Source organism: Drosophila nasuta, chromosome 2L (genome assembly GCF_023558535.2).
Source record: "Drosophila nasuta strain 15112-1781.00 chromosome 2L, ASM2355853v1, whole genome shotgun sequence".
Lineage (NCBI taxonomy): Eukaryota > Metazoa > Arthropoda > Insecta > Diptera > Drosophilidae > Drosophila > Drosophila nasuta.
In genome coordinates, this window is record NC_083455.1 from 25,137,433 (window position 1) to 25,158,558 (window position 21,126).

The window sequence follows — 21,126 nt, forward strand, 5'->3', positions numbered from 1 at the left end:
TTATTATTATCCCTGAGATATCACTTTGATTGCCAATGGTCGGATAGATAAAAAGACAACTCTAAAGCTGTGAAAACTAGTTGAGAGCAAACTATCTTACTTAATAGATAATAAATGCCTCTTTCTGCTTTTGTAATTTCCCATAGCATTTTCTCATTTCGTGTTGTCCCAAACATGTTATACCCCTCTGCTTTATGCTTAACAGGTATTAAAAATGGTGGAAAAACTATGTTTAAAGCCAGGCGACCATTTGGGTAGCTGGAGGCAGAAACTCAGGCTCAGGCTGAGGCCAAGGCAGCAGGAGTAAAGAATGCATTCCATTGTGCGACACAAGGTCTCAACAGCAGCATGGCCCAGAAATAATTAAGATATTTGCCTCAAGTTGCCACCTGCATATTTTGTTCCTCGCTGCCAGTTGGCAGCTGTGTGTATGTGTGTGTATCTCTGGGGCAGTTAAAGTTGATCTCAAGGTACTTTTAAGCTGCATGTAATATCCTGTAAATCTTTTCTCTTCTTTCTGCCTGTCATTTTGTGCTTTCAACTTATGTCAGCTTTTCTTTTTCACCCGCACAATTATGTTGCACATCAGCAGTCCACTTGACGCTGTCATTCAACAACAACATTGTCGACTGCTTTTCGCTCTGAACTATTAGCATTTTAATTAAATTTCGTACACACATTCTTCCACTCTCTCTCTTTGTTTTTTGGTATTGCACTTTTTGTGCGAGTGTGAAAATTCCATTAACAAGAAAAATCTTCGACTTACCCACAACGGTCATTGTCTCCGACTCGGCGACGGTGTTGAAGGCGGGCGCCTCTCCCGACACTTCGCATCGATAGAGTCCCGAACTCTGGAGTGTAACGCGCTTCAGCACCACCTGAGTGTCCGACGAGTTGCGTAGCTGCATGGAGAATGGAGAAAGCGAGAAAGAGAAAGCGAGCAAAATGTTTACTTCAATATTTGCAAGTCGAAATTCAAATAAATTACAATGCCATGACTCGACAATACAATGAGGGCAATTAGATTTACAGATTTTCACATTTTGGATTTTCAGATTTTGCGTGGTGAGTGTGTGAAGAATGAAGATTGATGATGATTTGAGACGTTCTCTGTTCGCTGTTTAGTTTATTTTTGTATTATTAGTTTAAGCTACAGCCCAAAATGGGTGTGGCACTGAAATGTAATTTGGTCAAGAGCAAAAGCACAAGTCATATGCGAGTGTGAGAGCATGAGGAGCCATGAAATATCTAGAAACAATCGCACACCAAGTGGCATAAAATACGTACGCAACTGTGTAGCATGAGAATGTGGTTGAAGGAGGAAGGAGGAGGAGGCTAGGGGAGGCGTGGCTGTTGTAAAAGTCACTCAACATCTTTGCCAGAAACAATTGCAGTCAAGTTCTTTAAGTTGCAGTTTTATTATCACACACACACACACACACATACACACTCCCATACACACACTCGCACACACACAGTTGTAAGTGCTGGCAAAAGTTTTCATTTCTTTCCATTCTACTTGACGGCGCTTCCCCGAAAAACTTGTCGAGCAAATTTTTTATGAAAATTCTTTTGCTCCTCCTTCAGTTTTATCTTGCATTCTCCTTCTCTCTCCTCTCTCTCTCTCTCTCATCATCTCTTCTTTCACTGTTGCTCTGCGCAAACAATCACAAAAGTCACGTTCAACATTATTTTTGGTTTGTTGCTTGTTGCCCGCATGCCTCAGCCCCCCTCCTCCGCTTCCTCTTCAGAAGCCCTTTCACTGCCTGGTTACTGCCATTACCCTGTTACAATGACTGCGAACTGGCTTTTGTTTGTGTCTTTCTAGTGCTTAAGCCGATTCTTTCTGCAACAAGCAGCAACAGCAGAGGAGAAGACTTCTCTTCTCGCTTTGCCAATTTCTATGAACGCTCAAGTTGTCAGCGTGTCCGCTATACAAACAGCAAGTTGAGGGAGCGAACAACTAAAACTCGCCTCACCACAATTCAAATTGTAGACGTCTTTTAGACAGGACGGGAGAAGGGAAAGGAGAATGGAGCACTGCCTTTGGCCACTTTTATTGCATTCCCTTGTTACGTGCGAGCGCCATTTTGTTTATGATGGCTGCAACAAAATGCAATTCACACAATTTATTGTGATTCCCAATGCGTTCCGACAGTCGACAACACGATGATGAGCTTGAAATTTAGTTCACTTTCTAGACAGACAAAGCTCAAGTTGAATGCAACGCGGGGCAGTTATTGTTTTATAGACACATTTAGTAACCCAAATAGCCTGTTTTAACGATTGCGCGGTTAAAAAGTCAATGATTAGTTGCGAAAGTTGTTTTTGCGGTTATCAAATGAATTGTTTTGAGCTGTGTAAAAATCACAATATTATGATCTGTATAATTAAGAAAATGGTGTCGAGAAATATTATGAAAAGGCTAAAACAATTGGTCAAGAAGATTAAGAGGATCGATTTGGTTAAATTTATTAAATGAAATTTCATTTTGCGAAAATATTTTTCGAGAAATTATTTTCCTAAGGCCTGCAGCTGGGAATATTTCGAACTCGATGGTATATTTTGTATGTAATGCTATGTTCATATACCATTGTACCTTTCGGTATATTTTAGTTTTTTCCGGTATATTAAATTTCTTTCTGTATTTTGCATGTAAAACTATAATGAAATACAGCCTCTGGTATATTTTAGTATTTTTTATGTCTATTCATTTGGAAGATATATTTGGAAGGTTCCAGATATAGGTTTTGGAATATTTTAGTATATATTCATTTGGTGTCTATATTTTAAACACAATATTGTAACACTATATTAATAAACCGAATATAAATTTCGGTATATTTTAGTATTTTTGCGGTATATTAATACACTATCTGTATTTTGAATGTAAAACTATAATGAAATAGTAAATATAGACTCTGGTATATTTTAGTATATTTTTGGTATATTCATTCAGGAAGATATATTTGGAAGGTAACACTATATTGAAATACTAAATATATCTATCGGATTTTTTAGTACTTTTGTGGTATATTCATTTGGTATCTATATTTTGATATAGATATATATTAATAAAACTTTTGGTATATTTTAGTATTTTTGCGGTACATTAATTTGGCACAAATATTTATGATGTTATGTTATATCGATATACCCAACATAACTTCGGTGTATTTTTGTATTTTGTTGGTATTTTAATTTAGTATATTTTTAGACTCTTGATTTCACAAGTGATAGTTCTCTCATATTCGAGCACACTCGACTGTAGCTTTCTTACTTCTTTTTATCCATCATTAAAGACACGCACTTTACACACTTAAAGTTCACTAATTTAGATTAGACTCCAGACATTCAAGCTAGTCCCATTAGTTTAATCAGCAGTTGGTCTGTCTTAAACTCAATAAAAATCACGCACATGTCGCTTTTTTCGTCTAGTCTAACTAGTCTAGCAGCTTTTTATCGCAGCTAGACTCAGTCGAGTTAAAGCCTCCTTGTCTGCCTCATCCAAATGATTGGCGGCTTGTTTATGCCCCAAAAAGCCAATAGATATATAACATATATATGTATGTATGTGTGGCATGTAGTTTGCCATTGAAATGCATACTGTATGAGCTTAAATATCCATAAAGTGCTAGCAATTATCTCGACAACAAAAGCACAATCAATGCCACTTGAGTGCGTTGGCACCCGAGTCTGCATTGTTTCGATCACGCATGGAGAACACAGCCAAGTGTGTGTGTGTGTGTGTCCATAATTATCTGTGAGAAAATGGGGCCACAACTCTTTCATGTCTAAATGCAGACATTTACGCCTACAGGCAACAACAAAGTATAGCCAGCAGAAGGAAGAAGGAGAAGGAGAAAGATGCGGTATGGCACGCACAGCTCATAAAAGTCGCGTTGTGTTCGCATTGCTCATACGCCGCGTTGGCCGTACGTCAATTGCGGACTTGGCTTTATTTGCCTTCGTCTGGAAAGTGAGGGACTGTGCGAAGTGGCTATTGGCGACGCGCCTGTCAACAAAATGCCACACACAAAGTAGACGCACTTAAGTGCTTTAGCAAATTATTATTATTAGAGTTCGGCTTCAGTTCTCAGCAACGGCAGCAATCCCCAAACGTTGAGCTGCCCAGCAACTACAGAGTAAATAATACGGCGAGGGAAAGGAAAGCTTTGAGTGGAGGATTGGCAGCTTTAAGTGATTTCGGTTATGGGGGCAACCTTTTCAATCGCAATTCAAACGGACTGACGTGAGCACACAAACATAGAGAGAAGGAAGCGGGAAGGGGAAGGGGAAAGCGGATGAGACCGCAACGTGACCTAAGCTAACCCCCTCGAAGCAAGCAAGCATTTTTATGGCCAACAAAAAATTACATCAACATTAAATTAAAGTTAAATGGCAAAACTACGTGGCAGCAATTTCATTTTGCGACGACGTAATCAGCAAACACAAACACAAACAGCAACAACAATAATAACAATGCAACGCCATGTTTGTAGCTGCTTTGGCAATTACATGCTTTAAAAATAATCATTATGATAAGGTCATAACACTAAATTTAAGCCCCTTTCCCATTCTCCCCCCACTCGACAACTCCAATTGTAAATTGCAATAAAATTCGAAATTAAATTTTTGCCAAGTGCGACAACACCTGTTGCATACTCACATCGATGTTGACGCCGGGCAGAGGGAACGCCTGTCCAGGTGGCTTGTCCCGCGGCACATAACGGTAGATCTCGTGTCCATCCTTATACCATTTCACCGAGTACAGCGACTCGCCATCGAGGGCATAGCGACAGCCCAGCTGGGCGCTCTTCAGCCGCATTATGTGATTGGGTATCTTCACCTCGGTCATTGTCAGCGCGCTGGTAATGTCTGCAATTAGTGCGAAAAGGGAAATACACAGTGAGAAAAAAGTTAGCGATACTCGTAAGCTATTTTTAATGCAGCCACATTTAGTTTTTTTCTTCTCCTCTTCGCTATCTTTAGTTCAGGTAACGTTTCACATTTATGCTCTATATTCTTTCCCATTTCTTACTATTTTTTTTTGTGTCTGCGGCAAGCGTTAACTTTTAGTGCTGACCATGTTCGCTGCATGCATTAGATATGCCCCACATGCCACACATAGAACGTGGCACACATTTCGCTTTAGCGGGGGAGGGTGGCTGAAATATCCCTATATATCATATGCCATAATCATAAGGATTTAGGAACATGTGTGCGAGCGTTTCTCTTGATGGAATGTGAATATGCTAATGCCACAGACTAGAGTTAGCATTACAGCTACAGCTGACGATCGATAATGGAACGCTCTGTTTGTAAGCTTTACGTAAAATGGGCTAATGTTTAATGTTGTACATTAACTTAATGCTTACAAAATAAGTGTATGTTGTAAGTAGTAATAAATGTAATTGACAAATAATGGAACTGAATTGAATTGATTAAATCGAAATAAAAGTTTTGTTTTGATTCCCTGACAAAAAAATAAAATAAAAAAATAAACTTTACATTATTTGATTTAGCTTTAACCATTTAGTATTGTAAATTAAAGGTTTATAGTGTCTATATCTGAGATATAGTCAATAAATAGCTAAGACACAAACCAAAGGAGTATGTGTAACCACCTGTGCTTATTCGCAGACAGGATGAAGCTGAAGTTTTTAAACATAAATAAACAGTTTTATTCCCATAATATAGTTCATGTTTAATATTTAATAAAATAATTTAATGAGCAGTGGTTTTAGCTTAATTAGTCCACATAAGAAGCTTGCAATGTAAAATGAAGTGATATACTAAAATTAGCGAAGACACATACCATAAGAGCATGTGTATCAACCAGTGCTGAATGAAGACACGATGCGGCTGAAGCTTTTAAACATATTTCGAAGTATTGGCTAGTGATGAATGAATGTGATCAACAAAATGGAGTTTCAATTAGACATAAAAGCAAACCTAATATTAAGGTACAATAAATAAGTCAAAAAAATTAAAAATAATGATAAGCAGACTTTCTAAAAAAGTAAGATGTTTTTTTAAAAAACATTTCTATTCTCTTTAGAAATTAAACAAAAACTTGTTTATAATTCATGAACGATGTAAATGATTTATTGAAACTTTTTATTTCTATTCTCTTTAGAATTAAAACAAAAACTTAATTATAATTCATAAGCAGTATTAATGTTTTATACAATTCAAACACAAATGTATTTATATTTTGGAAAAGATATTAATCTTTTAATAATCTTCTAAATATAAAATTACATTGAATGAGGTTAAATTAGACCGATCACAATTTTGAGTATTTAAAAATATTGTTATGCAATAACATTCGCTTTTAATAGAGATAGGAATGTCATGAAATAAAGACAGATTTCGCTGCAGGAAGCAGAGCGCACTGATCGGATTAACATAGCACATTCGATATGTACGAAGCTATAAGCTGACGTTTGGAGTGCAGAGAATATTCCCTTAGAAGTTATATCAATGGTTATTTGCAATCCGCGATGGAAACCAAAAACAGCAACAACAGTGAATTTATCTACAATACGTTGTTGGTCTTTTTCCTTTTTTTGGTTTTGGTGGTTTGAATTTATGCCGAGTGACCAGTGTGACCAGTTGACCATATTTTGCATGTAAAATAGAAAGTGCAGTGGAGCGAAGAGAGAGAGAGAGCAAAAAGCTCTGCCGGCTGTCACATGAATTATGCTCGCACCGCTGCATATTCCTATACCAATACTATACTATATATGCAATATGGATATGAAGTTGTAGTTCGTAGTTTGCAGTTTGCAGTTTGCACTTGCCTGCGGCAGTTTTTTGCTGGCTTGAAGCAGCCATTATTACAAATCGGTTGAGCCACCGAAAAAAAAAGTTGCCTAGAGGCAAAAGCCCGTTGACTGTCGTCGGTTGACGATATCAGTGCCCTAGGCTATAGACGACAGTCAATTGCGACTGCAGTCTACAATTCACAGACAGAGTCACAGATAGGGGCAGAGAAAAAGAGAGAGAGAGAAAAAACCGTCAATAGCAAAGCGTTTAAATCACACACAACAAAAAAAAAAAAAGGGGGACTTCTCATATTTGCTTTGACGACATTTTGGCGCGTTGACCGTTTTCATCGTTTTCATCGTTTTCACCGTTTTATGATTGCACGGCAATTGCAGCAGCAGCCAGTTTGTGGCATGTGGCATGTGGCATGCGGCTAGCATAGCACAATTGGCAGTTGCCAGTTGGCATTGCCATGACATGGACACACCTACTTATTTAATATACTGTTACACTTTTCATTTTTCAAACTTCGCTCAAAGGTGAAAAAGCGAATGAAAAGGCGCACAAAACAAACGTGGAAACTGTGTGTGTGTGTGTGTCGCAGTGGAGCAGCGCACACATTTGTTGCCTGATGGCTGAACGGGGTAACGTTACGTTACGTATACGCCGCGTGTGGCACACATGAATTTATCACATTCACATGCAAATTGCGCCAAACGACCTTATTATGCAAATTGCCAACTGCAAATGGAGAACGAAATTGATTTTCCTGCATTTCTACAACAACAGCCCAAGACGACGACGACGACGACGAACCGAAGGAGTTGCGCCCACATGTGAATGCCAATGGCCTCCAAGTGTATGTATTTGTGTGTGTTGTCTGTTGGCAGCGCTCAACAGTTTTGCAACAGGGGGGCAAACCACAGAACGCAGAGCGTACACCTTGCCTGCTGTGGGCGCGAACGACGGCGACAAATGGCGAATATATTGAGCTGTCACACGCCCAACTTCCAGCCCAGCCCAGGACACACACACATGCCTTTAGTATTGAACAATGTGCACACAAATCGACTGAGCAGAGGCCAAAACTCATCAGATAGCATAGCGAAAGAAAGAGAGACAGAGAGGAAGAGAGACAAGGACACACACACATACAAAAAAGGTGGCAACCACAAAATGAGTTAGTTGTTTGCCAGTTTGAGCGCGTCTTTTTGCAGCCACTGTGTGTCGTGCATTTGCGTTTTTGGGCCACAAATTTATGGCAGGCATCAGCTGAGCAACCAACAAAAAAAAAAGGATAAGACAGCGAATACATTATAAATTCATTTCCGTTTATGTATTTTGCACAAAGAAGAAAGGTTTTGCATTTAGCTTTTTGATTTCGGCTTTTGTTCAGCTGTCAAAAACCGAATGGCACAACAAACGGGTTAAAGTAGGCAATAAAATGTGCTAATAAGCACAAGATTTGTGTAGCTCTCTCTCATTTGCATATTTAATATATATGCGACACATGTAATGCATGAATTATTTATTTGTGCCTTCGTTATGTGATCTACATTTTCAATAGGTTTAGTAGCCTTCTCTCGTTCGCTCTCTAAACTTTGCTCGTTCTACTAAATGCGCCTTAATTGCAGTTACTGACATTTGACTTTATAAATTGGCTGGGCTGTCAGCTCCCTTCTTTGGCTCTTTTTCTGCTTTCTTTGCTGCCTTCTCGAGTGCAATGCGGGCTGCGTAAATGGCGTGTGTCCTTCTGCAGCCGCCGCTGTCTTCTAGCCTCGAATGTGGCAAAGAAAAAATGAACAAAAATACAGAAAAAAGTCGAGGGCAAGAACAACTGACTGCACATTAAAAATTAAAAAAGCCAACGACGACGTTGACTCGCCTTCGAAGAATCAGCAAAGGCAAAAAGCTAAAGACAGGCAGGAAGGGGGAAGTGGCAAAGCTAAAGCTAACGAAAAAGTTGAAGCATCAGAAGTTTGCGAGCAGCAGCAAAAGCAACAGCAACAGCAACATAAAAAAGAAGCAAAGTAATTTCATGCATCGTTTAATTTTCATTCGGGTTTAATTTGTGCAACGACACCGCCCCCAAGCCCTTCACCCACTGTCTGCTGCCTGCCACAATTGACAACCCCAGCAGGAAGAAAAAAACAACAAGCAACACTCCATATCCATATGATGGCTGTGCTTATTGTTGTTCTTCGTCGTGTTATTCCTGTCGAGCTGTTGTTGTTGTTGTTGTTCCTACAATGTTGTAATACCCCATTTAGACTTAATACCCAACAGCCACTTCCAGCGGCAAACTCACAATTGAAACGGCAAATAAAATAAATGCCAGCAGACGCCAACTAAACAAAACTCACTCTCACACACACACACACACACTCTCGAGTTGAAATTGACGCCGAAAATTTTGAGACAAATAAAATTAAATGAAGCGCACCCGAAAAATGCTCATCCCTTTGACTTTGACTTCAGGCAACCCTTTTGCAATGTTTCCACTTGCCAGCATCCGCATGCGGAAGCGGCATCAGCTGCGACTGATTTGAGGTGATTTGCCACAGCAAAAAAAAAAGGTAGGCTGAACTACAAAAATACTTTTTTAAAAGGTTTGAAGAGTGGAAAGAGAATTTAACACGTGCATATTTAAGCTAACTATCTAAGAGGATGAGCGAAAATCATGTAAACATTTAATGCTATATAAAATTATAAATGCGTTTGCTTATTAATGGTTTTTGTTATGAAACTATTATTTATAATTGAAAAGAAAATAAAACAAAAAAATATAAATATATGAATTATAATCAATTAATAATCAATTTAGTATAATTCTATCATCTTAGTGTACCTAGTAAGTGAAGTAAGTGTTAATGATAGTGAATATAAACTTATGAATAATTTAATAAAGAAAATGGCGAAATCCAAATCTTCATTCTCAATAAAACCATACTCCAAAAAGATACCAAATTAAGCAGAGAAAACATACTAGAATGTACCGAATGCTATATTTAGTATATTGATATATTCAAAAATATACCAATAAAACCATATTCCAAAAAGATACCGAATTTAGCAGAGAAAATATACTAGAATGTACCGAATGCTATATTTAGTATATTGATATATTCAAAAATATACCATAGAACACAAAATATACCAAAGCAATAGGCATTTTTTGCTACAAAAAAAGGATTTAATTAATAACTTCATTTATTTATTTATTCAATTTAATGCAATTCTAAAATAATAAAAGTGACAATGTATATTCAAATATGAACCATAAAAATATATTTAAGACATTCAAAATTATTTATAAAAAAAAATTTACGAAATCAAATTCAAATTATTAACATATTTATTAAATTAAAAAATCTAAAATATATATTTTTCTACTAAAAAACTTAAATTTCCAATACGTATTTTTAAACTTGAAAGATGTAATTGTATATTTTCTCTTCACTCTCGTAATTTGAAAAACTTTCAAGTTATTTTTGATCACATTTAATATTATTTAACATTTCTACGCACTAAACGCTAATGATTGTAATTAAAATATTGTGAAACTGGATTCTCAGAATAGTTTAGCAATGCAAATCAAATTTTGCGAAATGCTTTTAAAACTGAAATTCGAAAAACTTTTTCGCAACGCTTATCACTTAAGATCTCTGGCAATTTGACATAATGAAAGCACTCTGTTTGCTGTTTGCTTCTCAGTGGAAACACTGCATTAGCGTTGGCGTTTTCTCACTTTGTTTGGCATTTTATACTTGTCATTCTCACACGTCTTCTGCTGCTTTTCTCTAAATTCTTTTGAAATTTAATGAAGTCAATTTGAGTGCGCCTGCCTTCCAACGCCCCCGCTTGCTTCTTAACCCCCCGCGTTTCTCTCCTCCTCTTCTCTTGGCTTCTTCTTCTCTTGGCTTCTGCGATGCCATGTAATTGAAATTTTTATAGTTGTCGCCGTCTCGGGGGCGAAACTTTTATCAGCGCTTGGCGCACTCTTAAAAACAATTTTTAGTGTCGCCTTCCCTTCCCCCTCCCTCGCTTTGAAACCCGTTGAATGTCTTTTACTCTGGCAACAAATTAATCCCTTTATTTGCATAATTGAAAAACATCAAGTGACGCTGGCAGACAAATATCAAAATGGCAACTTAGCTAGCCAAGCAAAATGGCCGCTGGCAAGTTTCTCTCCCACCCACCCGCAATTTGTCCTTAACAATGGAGGGGTGAAAAAGGGAAGGGCAAGGGGAAGAGGGGAGGGAGCTGAACCAACTGTCGCCACATTTTAATGTCGCGCTGCCTCCAGGGAGCTATTTAACATTTTTCCAACACTTTGATAATCGCACTTTGCGGCCAGATTAATTATTTACGAGCCTGCGCTACCTGCGCGACGTCGTGTCGTTTAACCCGCAGACCGACACTCGACAGAAGCCACACACACACACATACAGTACTAACACACACACATACACAGAGACAAAGATAGAGAGGAAAAGCCTGGGAAGTTGTTGTTAAATCTTGGTAATGCCCAAAGCCGAGTCGGGCCACGGCGCTCAAGTATATTTGTCGCCGGTCTTAAGAGATTGCGGCGCACAATTTCCGCACCTCTCTCAGCCACGCCCCCTACTCCGGTTGAACCTGCCAACCTGCCTGCCTACCTCCCGTGGCAACCCCAACGACGACGACGACGACATCAAAGCGCGCACAGAGTCACAAGCCAAAAGGCAAAGTAACAAATGCCATTGCGACACGGCTCGCTGACTGTCGTGCTGCAAAGCTGCGGGCAGGTGGCAGCTGGAAGGGGGGGCAAGGCAGCAGGGGAACTGCTGGGGGCCCAGGAGTTAACTTGGCTACCTTGTCGTTTAAATGGGCGACAGTTATCAAACGTAATATTTCAATTGTGGCGCTTCAAGTGGCGCTAAATTGAAAAGAAACAAAAGCCAAAGCACTGAGTGTGTGTGTGTGTGTGTGTGGCATCTTTAAGCCAAATCTGTGGGCGTGGCTAAAAAAAAGTGCAGTTCACAATTAAGAAGCCAGCGTCAAGGATTTGCCTTTTTATACCCGCTACCCATAGGGTAGAAGGGTATTATAACTTTGTGCCGGCAGGAAATGTATGTAACAGGTAGAAGGAGGCATCTCCGACCCTATAAAGTATATATATTCTTGATCAGCATCAACAGCCGAGACGATATAGCCATGTCCGCCTGTCTGTCTGTCTGTCTGTCTGTCTGTCCGTCCGTCCGTCCTTATGAAACACTGGATCTCAGAGACTATAAGAGATAGAGCTATAATTTTTTTTCGACAGCATTTGTTATGTTTGCACGCAGATCAAGTTTGTTTCAAATTTTTGCCACGCCCACTTCCGCCCCCTTAAATAAAAAAAATCGAATAGCAAGCGTTCTTTTAAAAATAAAGCTGCGAGTTTTGGTATATACAATAACAACTATAGTATTTGTGATTCCTGAAAATTTGATTAGAATCAGATAAAAATTGTGGAAGGTACTAAATAAATACTTTTGTGTGGGAAAAAAACGCCCACTTACTAGGTAGTTGTGTTGACTAACAATCTGGTATATTGTGCCGTCTATGGTATATTTTGAATGTGGTACCATATCGATATACCAAATATACCGCTCGGTATATTTTTAGTATTTTTATAGTATTTTCGGTATATTTTAAAAATAATACCGCAATATTTTGCCTTTATTAAAAATGGGTAGCGGGTATCTCACAGTCGAGCACACTCGACTGTAACTTTTTTTACTTGTTTTTTTTTTGTGTGATTTTCGTTTAAAGCAAACTTAGAAAGCAAATCCAGTTTGTAGGCGAAATTAATACGCTTAATGCAATTTGTGGCTCAAAAGCGCGGCTCAAAGCGAACCATTGCGGCAACGGTCTCAACCGCCTCTCACTGAAGAGCTGAGTTGCCTTTGACTTGGTCGCCTTTTGCTACGCCCTTTTTTTTGCTAGCAAGCAGTTAACAATTCCTAGCACTGAGTGCGCGGATTAAACTCGAGATGGAGCAAGACTAAGACGGACTTATACGTGTTTCTCATTTGCCAGTGAATAGTCATGTTAAAAGCAGCTTAAATTTTGCACTGCTGCTGCGTTAATTTTGAGTTACAGCTATTAAAAAAACAAAAAAACCCGAGTGCGTTAATATTTAATGAATGGGAAACGCAGCCAACGCAAAAAGCTAATGATAACTTAAACGACTTACTAGAAGCGAGGGAAGTACTTTCAAAACGGTTTTTAATTATAAATATTTAAACGCGTAAATTAATCCATTAGTAGATCAAGCAATAAATAAATATTACAAGAATAATAGATAAAGTAAAATTAATCAAAATTAAATGAAATATAAATAAAGACGAATAAATAATAAACAAAAAACATATTACATATTATTGACTAAGACTTTAAAAATTGAAACCAACTTTTTTTGGTTTCAATTAGTTATTACCTATCAACTTTTTAAAGAACTAATAAGTAAATTTTTAACTTATGTAATTAATAAATATTTTGTATTAAAAACTACAGGCGTGTGTGCTCACTTGTGATATAATTTTTAATAAAAAGATAACAGTGCGATAAATATACTAAATATATATGCAAAAAATACTAGAATAAAATATTCCAATTAAATATACAGAAAAAATATATTATTTTACTATACTGGCGAATAAATATACTGAAAAATAACTGTATTATTGGTATATTTTAATGCTTAAATATTTAGAAAAATATTATAGTATTTTTAGTATTTTTCTGTATATTTATTCTGTTCACTTTACTATAAGCCATAAACAATATAAGTTATTAACAATATGAAAGCAGTAAAATATACTGAAAACCTTCTATAGTATTTTTCAGTATAATAATTCGGTATATTTAACTGTCGAGAAAATAGTTCAGTATTTTTCTATATATTCATTCAGTATATTTTGAATGCTTTTGAATGTACTGTTTTGACTTTATTCAAATATAATGCCACAAGACTGCAATCAAAATATACCATAGAGAAAAATATACCAGATTATTAACGAAATTAATAACAACAACAACAAAGTTATAGCCAGCTTTTCAATACAAATTTATTAATAGATAAATTAACATGTTAATCAATAATTAGTTATTAATAAAATACGTGAGTAAACGCCTAGTAACTGATAAATTTAATAAGCAAATAAATAGTTACTTAAAATATGTAATAAATAAATAAATGCATAAGTCACTAAAGAGAAATTTGAAAAAATCTATAAATCTCAATAGTGTTATTTTTTTTTTATAATAATTGCTTATTTTACTGCCTTTTTTTTCATAATAATCGCATATTTAACTGCCTTTGCCTCGCCTTCATAGTTTAGCCTAAAGTTCTTCACATTCTAAACACGCATAAAATCTGTATAATAGCTTCATTATAATCCACAATTGAACACCATTGAGAGAGCAGCTCTTGCGGTATAAACAACCCATGTGGTAATTGTGAAAATCGAGCACACGTGCATACAATTTGCTCATCGTCAGCTCGGAATTTCAATTAAAATTTCATAGATGTATTAAAATTAAGCATTTTATTGCAAATCTGCTTAGCCTGGGCGCTAGATGAGCCAACAACAAAAGCAAAAGCAAAAGCAAATCCTTGTATTTTGAAATTCAAAAAGAACTCTCTCAATGGCCATAGCCCAAGTTGCCTAATTGAGGTGTAGCCTATTTTAAATATAAATAGATGTGTGTCAGTGTGGTTAAGCTCGTGTATGAGTGTGTGTGTGTGTGTGTGTGTGAGAGAGTTTTCCTAAATATACCAGTTAAAATAAAGGCCAAAGCGAGCTGACATGCTCGTTTTTTTGGCTGCTGCTGCTAACGAAAAGTGCTACCGGCATAATTTGCAGCACTTCCTTCTATTCAAGTTTGCTGGGAACCAAAAAAAAAGGAAAAAGAGGCGGACTGCACACATTACCATGCTCATGCCCGTGCCTATGTCGGTGTCCGTGGTGTCCCTGGCCAGTCGCTGTGCATGTCCATGTCCGAGTCAGAGTCAGAGAGAGAGAGAGAGTATGTATATTACGTATACGTAACGTGTATTATACTTGTACATTTCTTTGGCCCAGAGTTTGCAGTGTGTGTTCTGTATATAAATAATTCAGTGGGCCAAGTCTGCTCGGGGCGCTTTAATGAGGCCAAAATGAATGAAGATTGGCAGTCCGGCCATCTGAAGTTTAAACAATTTATGTAACTTTCATAAGTTGAACAATTTGAAATTTATGAAAATTTAACACACACACAGCCAGACAAATGGACAGAAATTTTGAAGGAGACGAGCAGACAAATGCGAATGGATAACAGAGGACAAGATGGACATGAAAATCACTTCAAGTCCCAGAGCTTTCCTTTTTTTTTTTTACACTTTGCTGGCAAGAGTTGAAGTTTGAAGTCGTTAGCGCTGCCTCCTGAAAAGGTAAATACACACAAGCAGAGCATGCAAATGCTGAGAGGCAGAGGAAGGAAAAGCATATCCTGACTGGCTGACTTGTCTGGCGGAAGTGTTGGGAACGAGAGAGAATGCAGGTGAGAAAATCAATTTCATATAAAAATTCAAGCAAATTTTATGCGAACCTTTTGCTGAAGCCAAAAGTTATTGCCAATATGTCTGCGACACGGTGTGAATGGATGTCTACAGAACTCTCTGTGTGTGTGTGTGTATGCAAAATAGAGGTGTGTAAGTGTGTGTGTGAACTTAATGATTATGCAAATTGTTGTCGATTGGCAATCGCCACACAAATTGTTGTTAGTTCGACCACCCAAAGAAGCTGCAACAGCAACTGCTGTGGCACAAATATAATAACTCATGCCTCCCTTACTCCCCACCGCAATGTCGTGCCCCTAATGGCTGGTGGTAAGCTCGTCAACGCACTATAAAAATGTCATTATCAGTGCAAAAGTTTTGCTTATACTTCGGGGCTATCAAGCATCAAGTGTAACACAAAAAAAATTTGCATATTTCAAAAGACGAAGCTAGAATAAGGACCAAAAGGGACCAAGACATAACGCCGTCTGTTGGCGCTGAAGTTGAAGTTGAAAAATGAAAGAGGAACACACACACATACACACAAAGACAGAGCAAATTGAATTGGCAACGTAGCATTGAGTTCGGTCCACTGATAACAGTCGCCGCTTATCATTAAATTCAAATATCAATCAATTTATCATAAACCGAACGGTTCGAAAGTGACAAGCAGCCAGCCAAAGGACGATAACTAGCCAGCAAAGGAGAGTAGCCAATGTCTGGCAATGTGGCAAGCTGACTCAGTCAACAGTTGCAGCAGAGGTTGACGTTGCAGCTGGAGTTGCAGCTAATGATAATGCTAATGCTAATGCAATTGACAGTTGAGCTGGCTAACGAGCTTATTAGCCTAATGCCAAATGCCCGACTGTTCAGCGACGGCAAAGGTGACAAAGATAGAGTATGCAAAGTCTAGAGGAAGAGAAAGCACATAACTTCAAATTTATAGTGAAATAGTAATGACAATAAATGAGAGTCAGAATGGAAACTATAAAATATGAACGAGTTGAGCAATTGTTGTTGTTAACATTTCTAAGAAATAAATGAAATATCAATAATGAATCTACACTGATGCAAAGTTTATTTAACGAAAGAAAATAGAACGTCAAGAGTGATTTATAGTGAAATAGTAATGACAATAAATGGGAGTCAAAATGGAAACTATAAAAGATGAACGAGTTGGGCAATTGTTGTTAAAGAAATTGAAATTTCTAAGAAATGTATGAAATATCAATAATGAATATACACTAATATTTAACGAAAGTAGAATGTCAGGAGTGAAAATAAATATATAATGTTCGCACACGAAAATGCAGTATTCATAAAATAGTCAAAGTGATATAAATATTTTAAGAAATTCACACTCATTCTTTTCCTAAAACTTAGACAGCAACGAACAAGTTTAAATAAAAATTGTAAGTAAAAATATTAAACTTTGAAGCAGTATGAACCGCAATTGTTTTTGTTGTTGAAGAATTGAAAATTCTGCACTTTAAATGTCGAAGAGTTATTTTAAATATCAATAATAAATCCCGAGCTGATACAGACTCTATTTGATGTCAAAAAGAAGACAAAACGATGAATTTTAATATCCTTGCACACAAAAATTTGATATAAATGTATTAGGAAATGAAAACAGATTCCACATCAAATAACTAATACGTAAAATGCAATTGTAGGAAAAAAATTCCTTTAAATAAATAAATAAATAAAATAAAAAAAACATATTTTATACTCTGAAAAGACAAATGTTTGTTAAATATTTGAAAACTCTTTACTTTAAAATGCCGAAAGTTTTTTTAATGTTTGAAAAATGTTATAGATGAATTAAGACAAAGAAACTGATGCCAAAAGGAAGAGGCAAGTTAATAAAGTTAAGGAGATATACTAAATGTATTAACTACTGCAAAAAACTAATCAATATAGAACATTTATAAGAATCAAATTCAACATGAGTGCCAAAGCTACAAATTCAGCAACAGTGTGAAAAAAGCAATCGTTAATAAATAATTATAAACTCTTTGCAGCTGATGCCAAAAGAAAGGCAAAATGCAAAATAATTATATAATTGCTGCACAAAAAAAAATGAAATATTTATATAAAGTCATATTCATATAATTGTATGAGAAATAACTCAGAGATAGCAAATCTATAAATAGCTGCAACGAATTCTTCAAGAAAATCTATATTTATACTCATTTCTATTCAAATCGTTGGATTTGAAAATCAATTCCGACACTTTGGCGTTGCGAAATGTAACCATAGACAATAATGGCAAGATATAAGCATTTTATTTATGTTTATCATCCATTTGGCGCATAATTAAAATATAAAGAAGCATAAAATCAACAAATATGCGAAAAGCATAAAAACAATAACAAAAGTAATCAAAAAACTGGCCCACTTTACGTTTTGCCCGTTGTTGTTTGGTTTGCCCGATGTTGCCCCTAGCTTTATTTTTTTCCCCGTCTTTTGATGATTTGCCCGAGATGCGAAGAGGGGAAGGCGAAAGGGATGGGGAAGGGGGAAAGAAGCTCAGCAGCTGTTTTTATAGCTCATAAATTCGTAAGATGCTGTTTGCGAATTGGCAAAAGGCACTGCGAGCCAGCCAACGAGTGGAGTCAAGACATCAGAATTCATTGCCTTTTGCCAAGAAATTCTACGTATACGTAATATATATAAATACGTATACGTATGTATGTATTTATCCTTTCACTGAGAGAATGGGATTGCTTGGCAGGGGAGCCGAGAGACGAGAGCGTTGAATCAATACAAAATTGATGAATACAAATGATCATAAAAAACAATAAAAAGCAATGCCAAAAAGCATCTGGAGTTTGTTGGCAACAGAGAACAGAGAACAACAGAGAAGGAGAGAAAACAATGCGCCAAAATTGGGGCCACAGCCACTCGGTTAGAGCGCAGCCCCAGAGTCCTGATTTGGTTATAAAAATCCCAACCACGTATTTTGTGTTGTTTTCCCCCCTTCTACATATTTTGTTTTGTCTGTGAGGAATGCGATTTAGGATTGGGCAACTTAAAGACTAGACAAGAGCAGCTAAAACCAAAAAACAAAAAAAATAGCAGTGGAATGTCGTTTGTTGCTTTTGAGTTTTCCACGCAAATGCATTTCATTTATTATTCATATGATTCTTTATTTTTTGGCGTCACTCATTTGAAATTAATTTCGCGGAATAAAGAAGCGGGACACAAGACTTTGCTCTCTCTTTTTCTCTCTGAGTTGTCGCTTGTCTCTGCTCTTGGCAGCTTTTGCTTTTGATGACACACATCGTAGGAGGAACAAGACTCTAGCTTGATTTCAAGCGTATCGTCGTTTATCGGCACAATCTAAACCCACACACAGAGAGACCGAGCATGAATGAAATGAAGTTTAAGTAAATATGCATAGACAAACACACACGCACACACACACACACACACATCGAATGCCTTTGACGGGAAATTGATTTCAATCAATCAAATGTTGTGATTACTTTACTGGAGTGCCACATCTTGGCACCGTTCCGTTCCGTTCGATTTTATGTCTGTCTCAACAGTCTCGAGTATCTCGAAGTATCTGTCGGAAGATCTTCCTGTGCTTGCTCTGTGTTTGCAAGCCATTAGCCCATAATTTACTTAAAGGCTTAACTGAAATTTAAGACCCAATGGCACTTAACAGCGCCGATTTACCGAGTTTTCTCTTCTCTGTTTGATATACGAATAACTAACTAAACATTGACCTTTCTGCAAAACTCACAAGCAATGTCAACTTTCGTCGACTAATGAAAGCCGCTTTATGTGTAAAACACTTTCTCAAGTGTTCGATAAAAGTTGTGCAATGGCAAAAGGCATTTAGGCGAACTGAAAGCACAGCTGCGAAAATATATGATAGTTGCAGCTTTAAGCACTTTACGAGTTTTGTTTTCAATGCGATTTATTTCGGGTAATTATTAGACAAACTTTTAAATTTACCATAATATTGTATAAGCAAACTTTTGGCTTGGATTTGAATAAATATCTTCAATTATATTTTAATCACAAGTATTAAACTAAAGTATTAAAAGTATTTAACTTCTATTTAAATTATTTTCCTGAAAAGTTTCCTGAATTTTTACTTTATTTCCTTATAAAATAAAAACTCTTAACGGTGGAAAAATATAAAGCATTCTTTCGCTTTGAAAAGACATTTTAATTATGATTTTCACCGCCGTCAATTGCCAGCATTAAGCATACGCATATCAGATGGATTTGCACTTAAAATGCGCATTTCTTTTAATGCAATAATTATAGTAAACATTTTCATTTTCACTTTCGACTTTGCACGTCATCGACATCGGCAAAAGAAGTCAAAGGCAACTCGCAGTTAATGAAATTTACTTAATTTATTAAGTGATGCGCGCAAATATTATTGATAATTAACTTTTCGCAGACGATTCGGGGCAAAAAGTCAGTCGACGATGATAAATCAACAGACAGTCGAGTTTCGCAGTTTCAATTGCATGCAATGTTAAATATTTAATTAAGCTGCGCGCGCATATTAAAATTGCATTAAAAATGCCAACTTTCCCTCCTTTCGGAATAATCCATAAAATTAAAAATAAATATATAAAGAAAAAAAGAGCAAGCGCAGCCGCAAAACCTACGCAATACAGCATCAAAAATTGAATATGTTGTGCAGAGTGGGTGAATGTGAATGTGAATACGAATATATGTGAATAACTGAATAAGTTGCAATGGGGTCGCCGCATATAATGTAAAGCCGAAAAGTAGTTGTCACTGGATGAGCTCGAATTGCGAGTCTGTGTGTGTGTTTGGCTCTTTGACAGGCGGCCAACGTGGCGTATGAGTGCTGCATTGGCCTCATAAAGTGCGCTGAGGGTTTTGCATATTACAAGCGAACGCTGTCAAAGCTATTGACAACTGTAAAGTTTGTGTCTGCATCATTTGAGCTGTCACTCGCTGTCTCTCTCTCTCTCTTACTCTAGCTGTCTCTTTCTGGCAAATACGCATAATAAAATGCAAAAATTCAATTAAAATTTCACAAAGCGACTGTCTCCGTTCAGCGTGGGCGAAGCTACAAACAAAACCAAAAATCATGCCACACCACACTCACACACACACACATACACAGCGACATACACACATACAGAGAGCAACTCATAAAAATGGCAGAAGGCAGCGCATAAAAGTCGCGACAAATGCGCATAGTCCAAATGTTCGGCCTGAAATTGTCGACTGGCATTACTCCCATATAATGAAAGCAGCTGCATAGCAGGCCAAGGCACACACACACACCCAACACACCCAACACACACACATGCGGGTACTTGGCAAGGCATTCTCTTCCTTTACCCATACACATGTAGTTTGCTGGCAATTGGCAGTTCTGCGGTGGCACCAACTGCACACAAGTGCTGCGCATTTGCCAGTAAAATAATGCATACTCTGCAATTGAATACGGGAATGTGCAGATAAGTCTTGTAATTCGTTAGCTATTGAATCGAAATAGTTGCAATTATTTGGTCTACATTATTGAATACTTATATATCAGAAAGCAAACTACCAAACTTCAGTATATATTGAAGGTAACTATCATTAAGCATTAGTTCAAAAGTTGTGTTGAAAATCATTTCTAAAGTTAGTCCCAAAATTAATATTACTAAAGGTGAACTAATTGAAAACTTTGCAGAATTTCAATACTCGACAATATATTATTAACCTTAAATAATACACATATTTCTAATGAAATGTACTGAACAATAACTAAAGAAATTTTCTATGGTTACAGAACT

At 37.0% G+C, this 21,126-nt stretch overlaps 1 protein-coding gene across 5 annotated transcripts in view; it reads right to left on the reverse strand.

Annotated features, from left to right (window-relative positions):
- Window positions 1–21,126, reverse strand: part of LOC132786488 (uncharacterized) — a 58,955-nt gene that overhangs the window by 13,613 nt on the left and 24,216 nt on the right. For all 5 annotated transcript variants that reach the window (XM_060793053.1, XM_060793046.1, XM_060793037.1 and 2 more), the window contains 2 exons: window positions 4,670–4,878; window positions 767–902 (listed from right to left, as the gene is read on the reverse strand). In XM_060793053.1, the coding sequence (XP_060649036.1) occupies window positions 767–902; window positions 4,670–4,878 (345 nt within the window). The remainder of the gene's footprint in view (window positions 1–766; window positions 903–4,669; window positions 4,879–21,126) is intronic.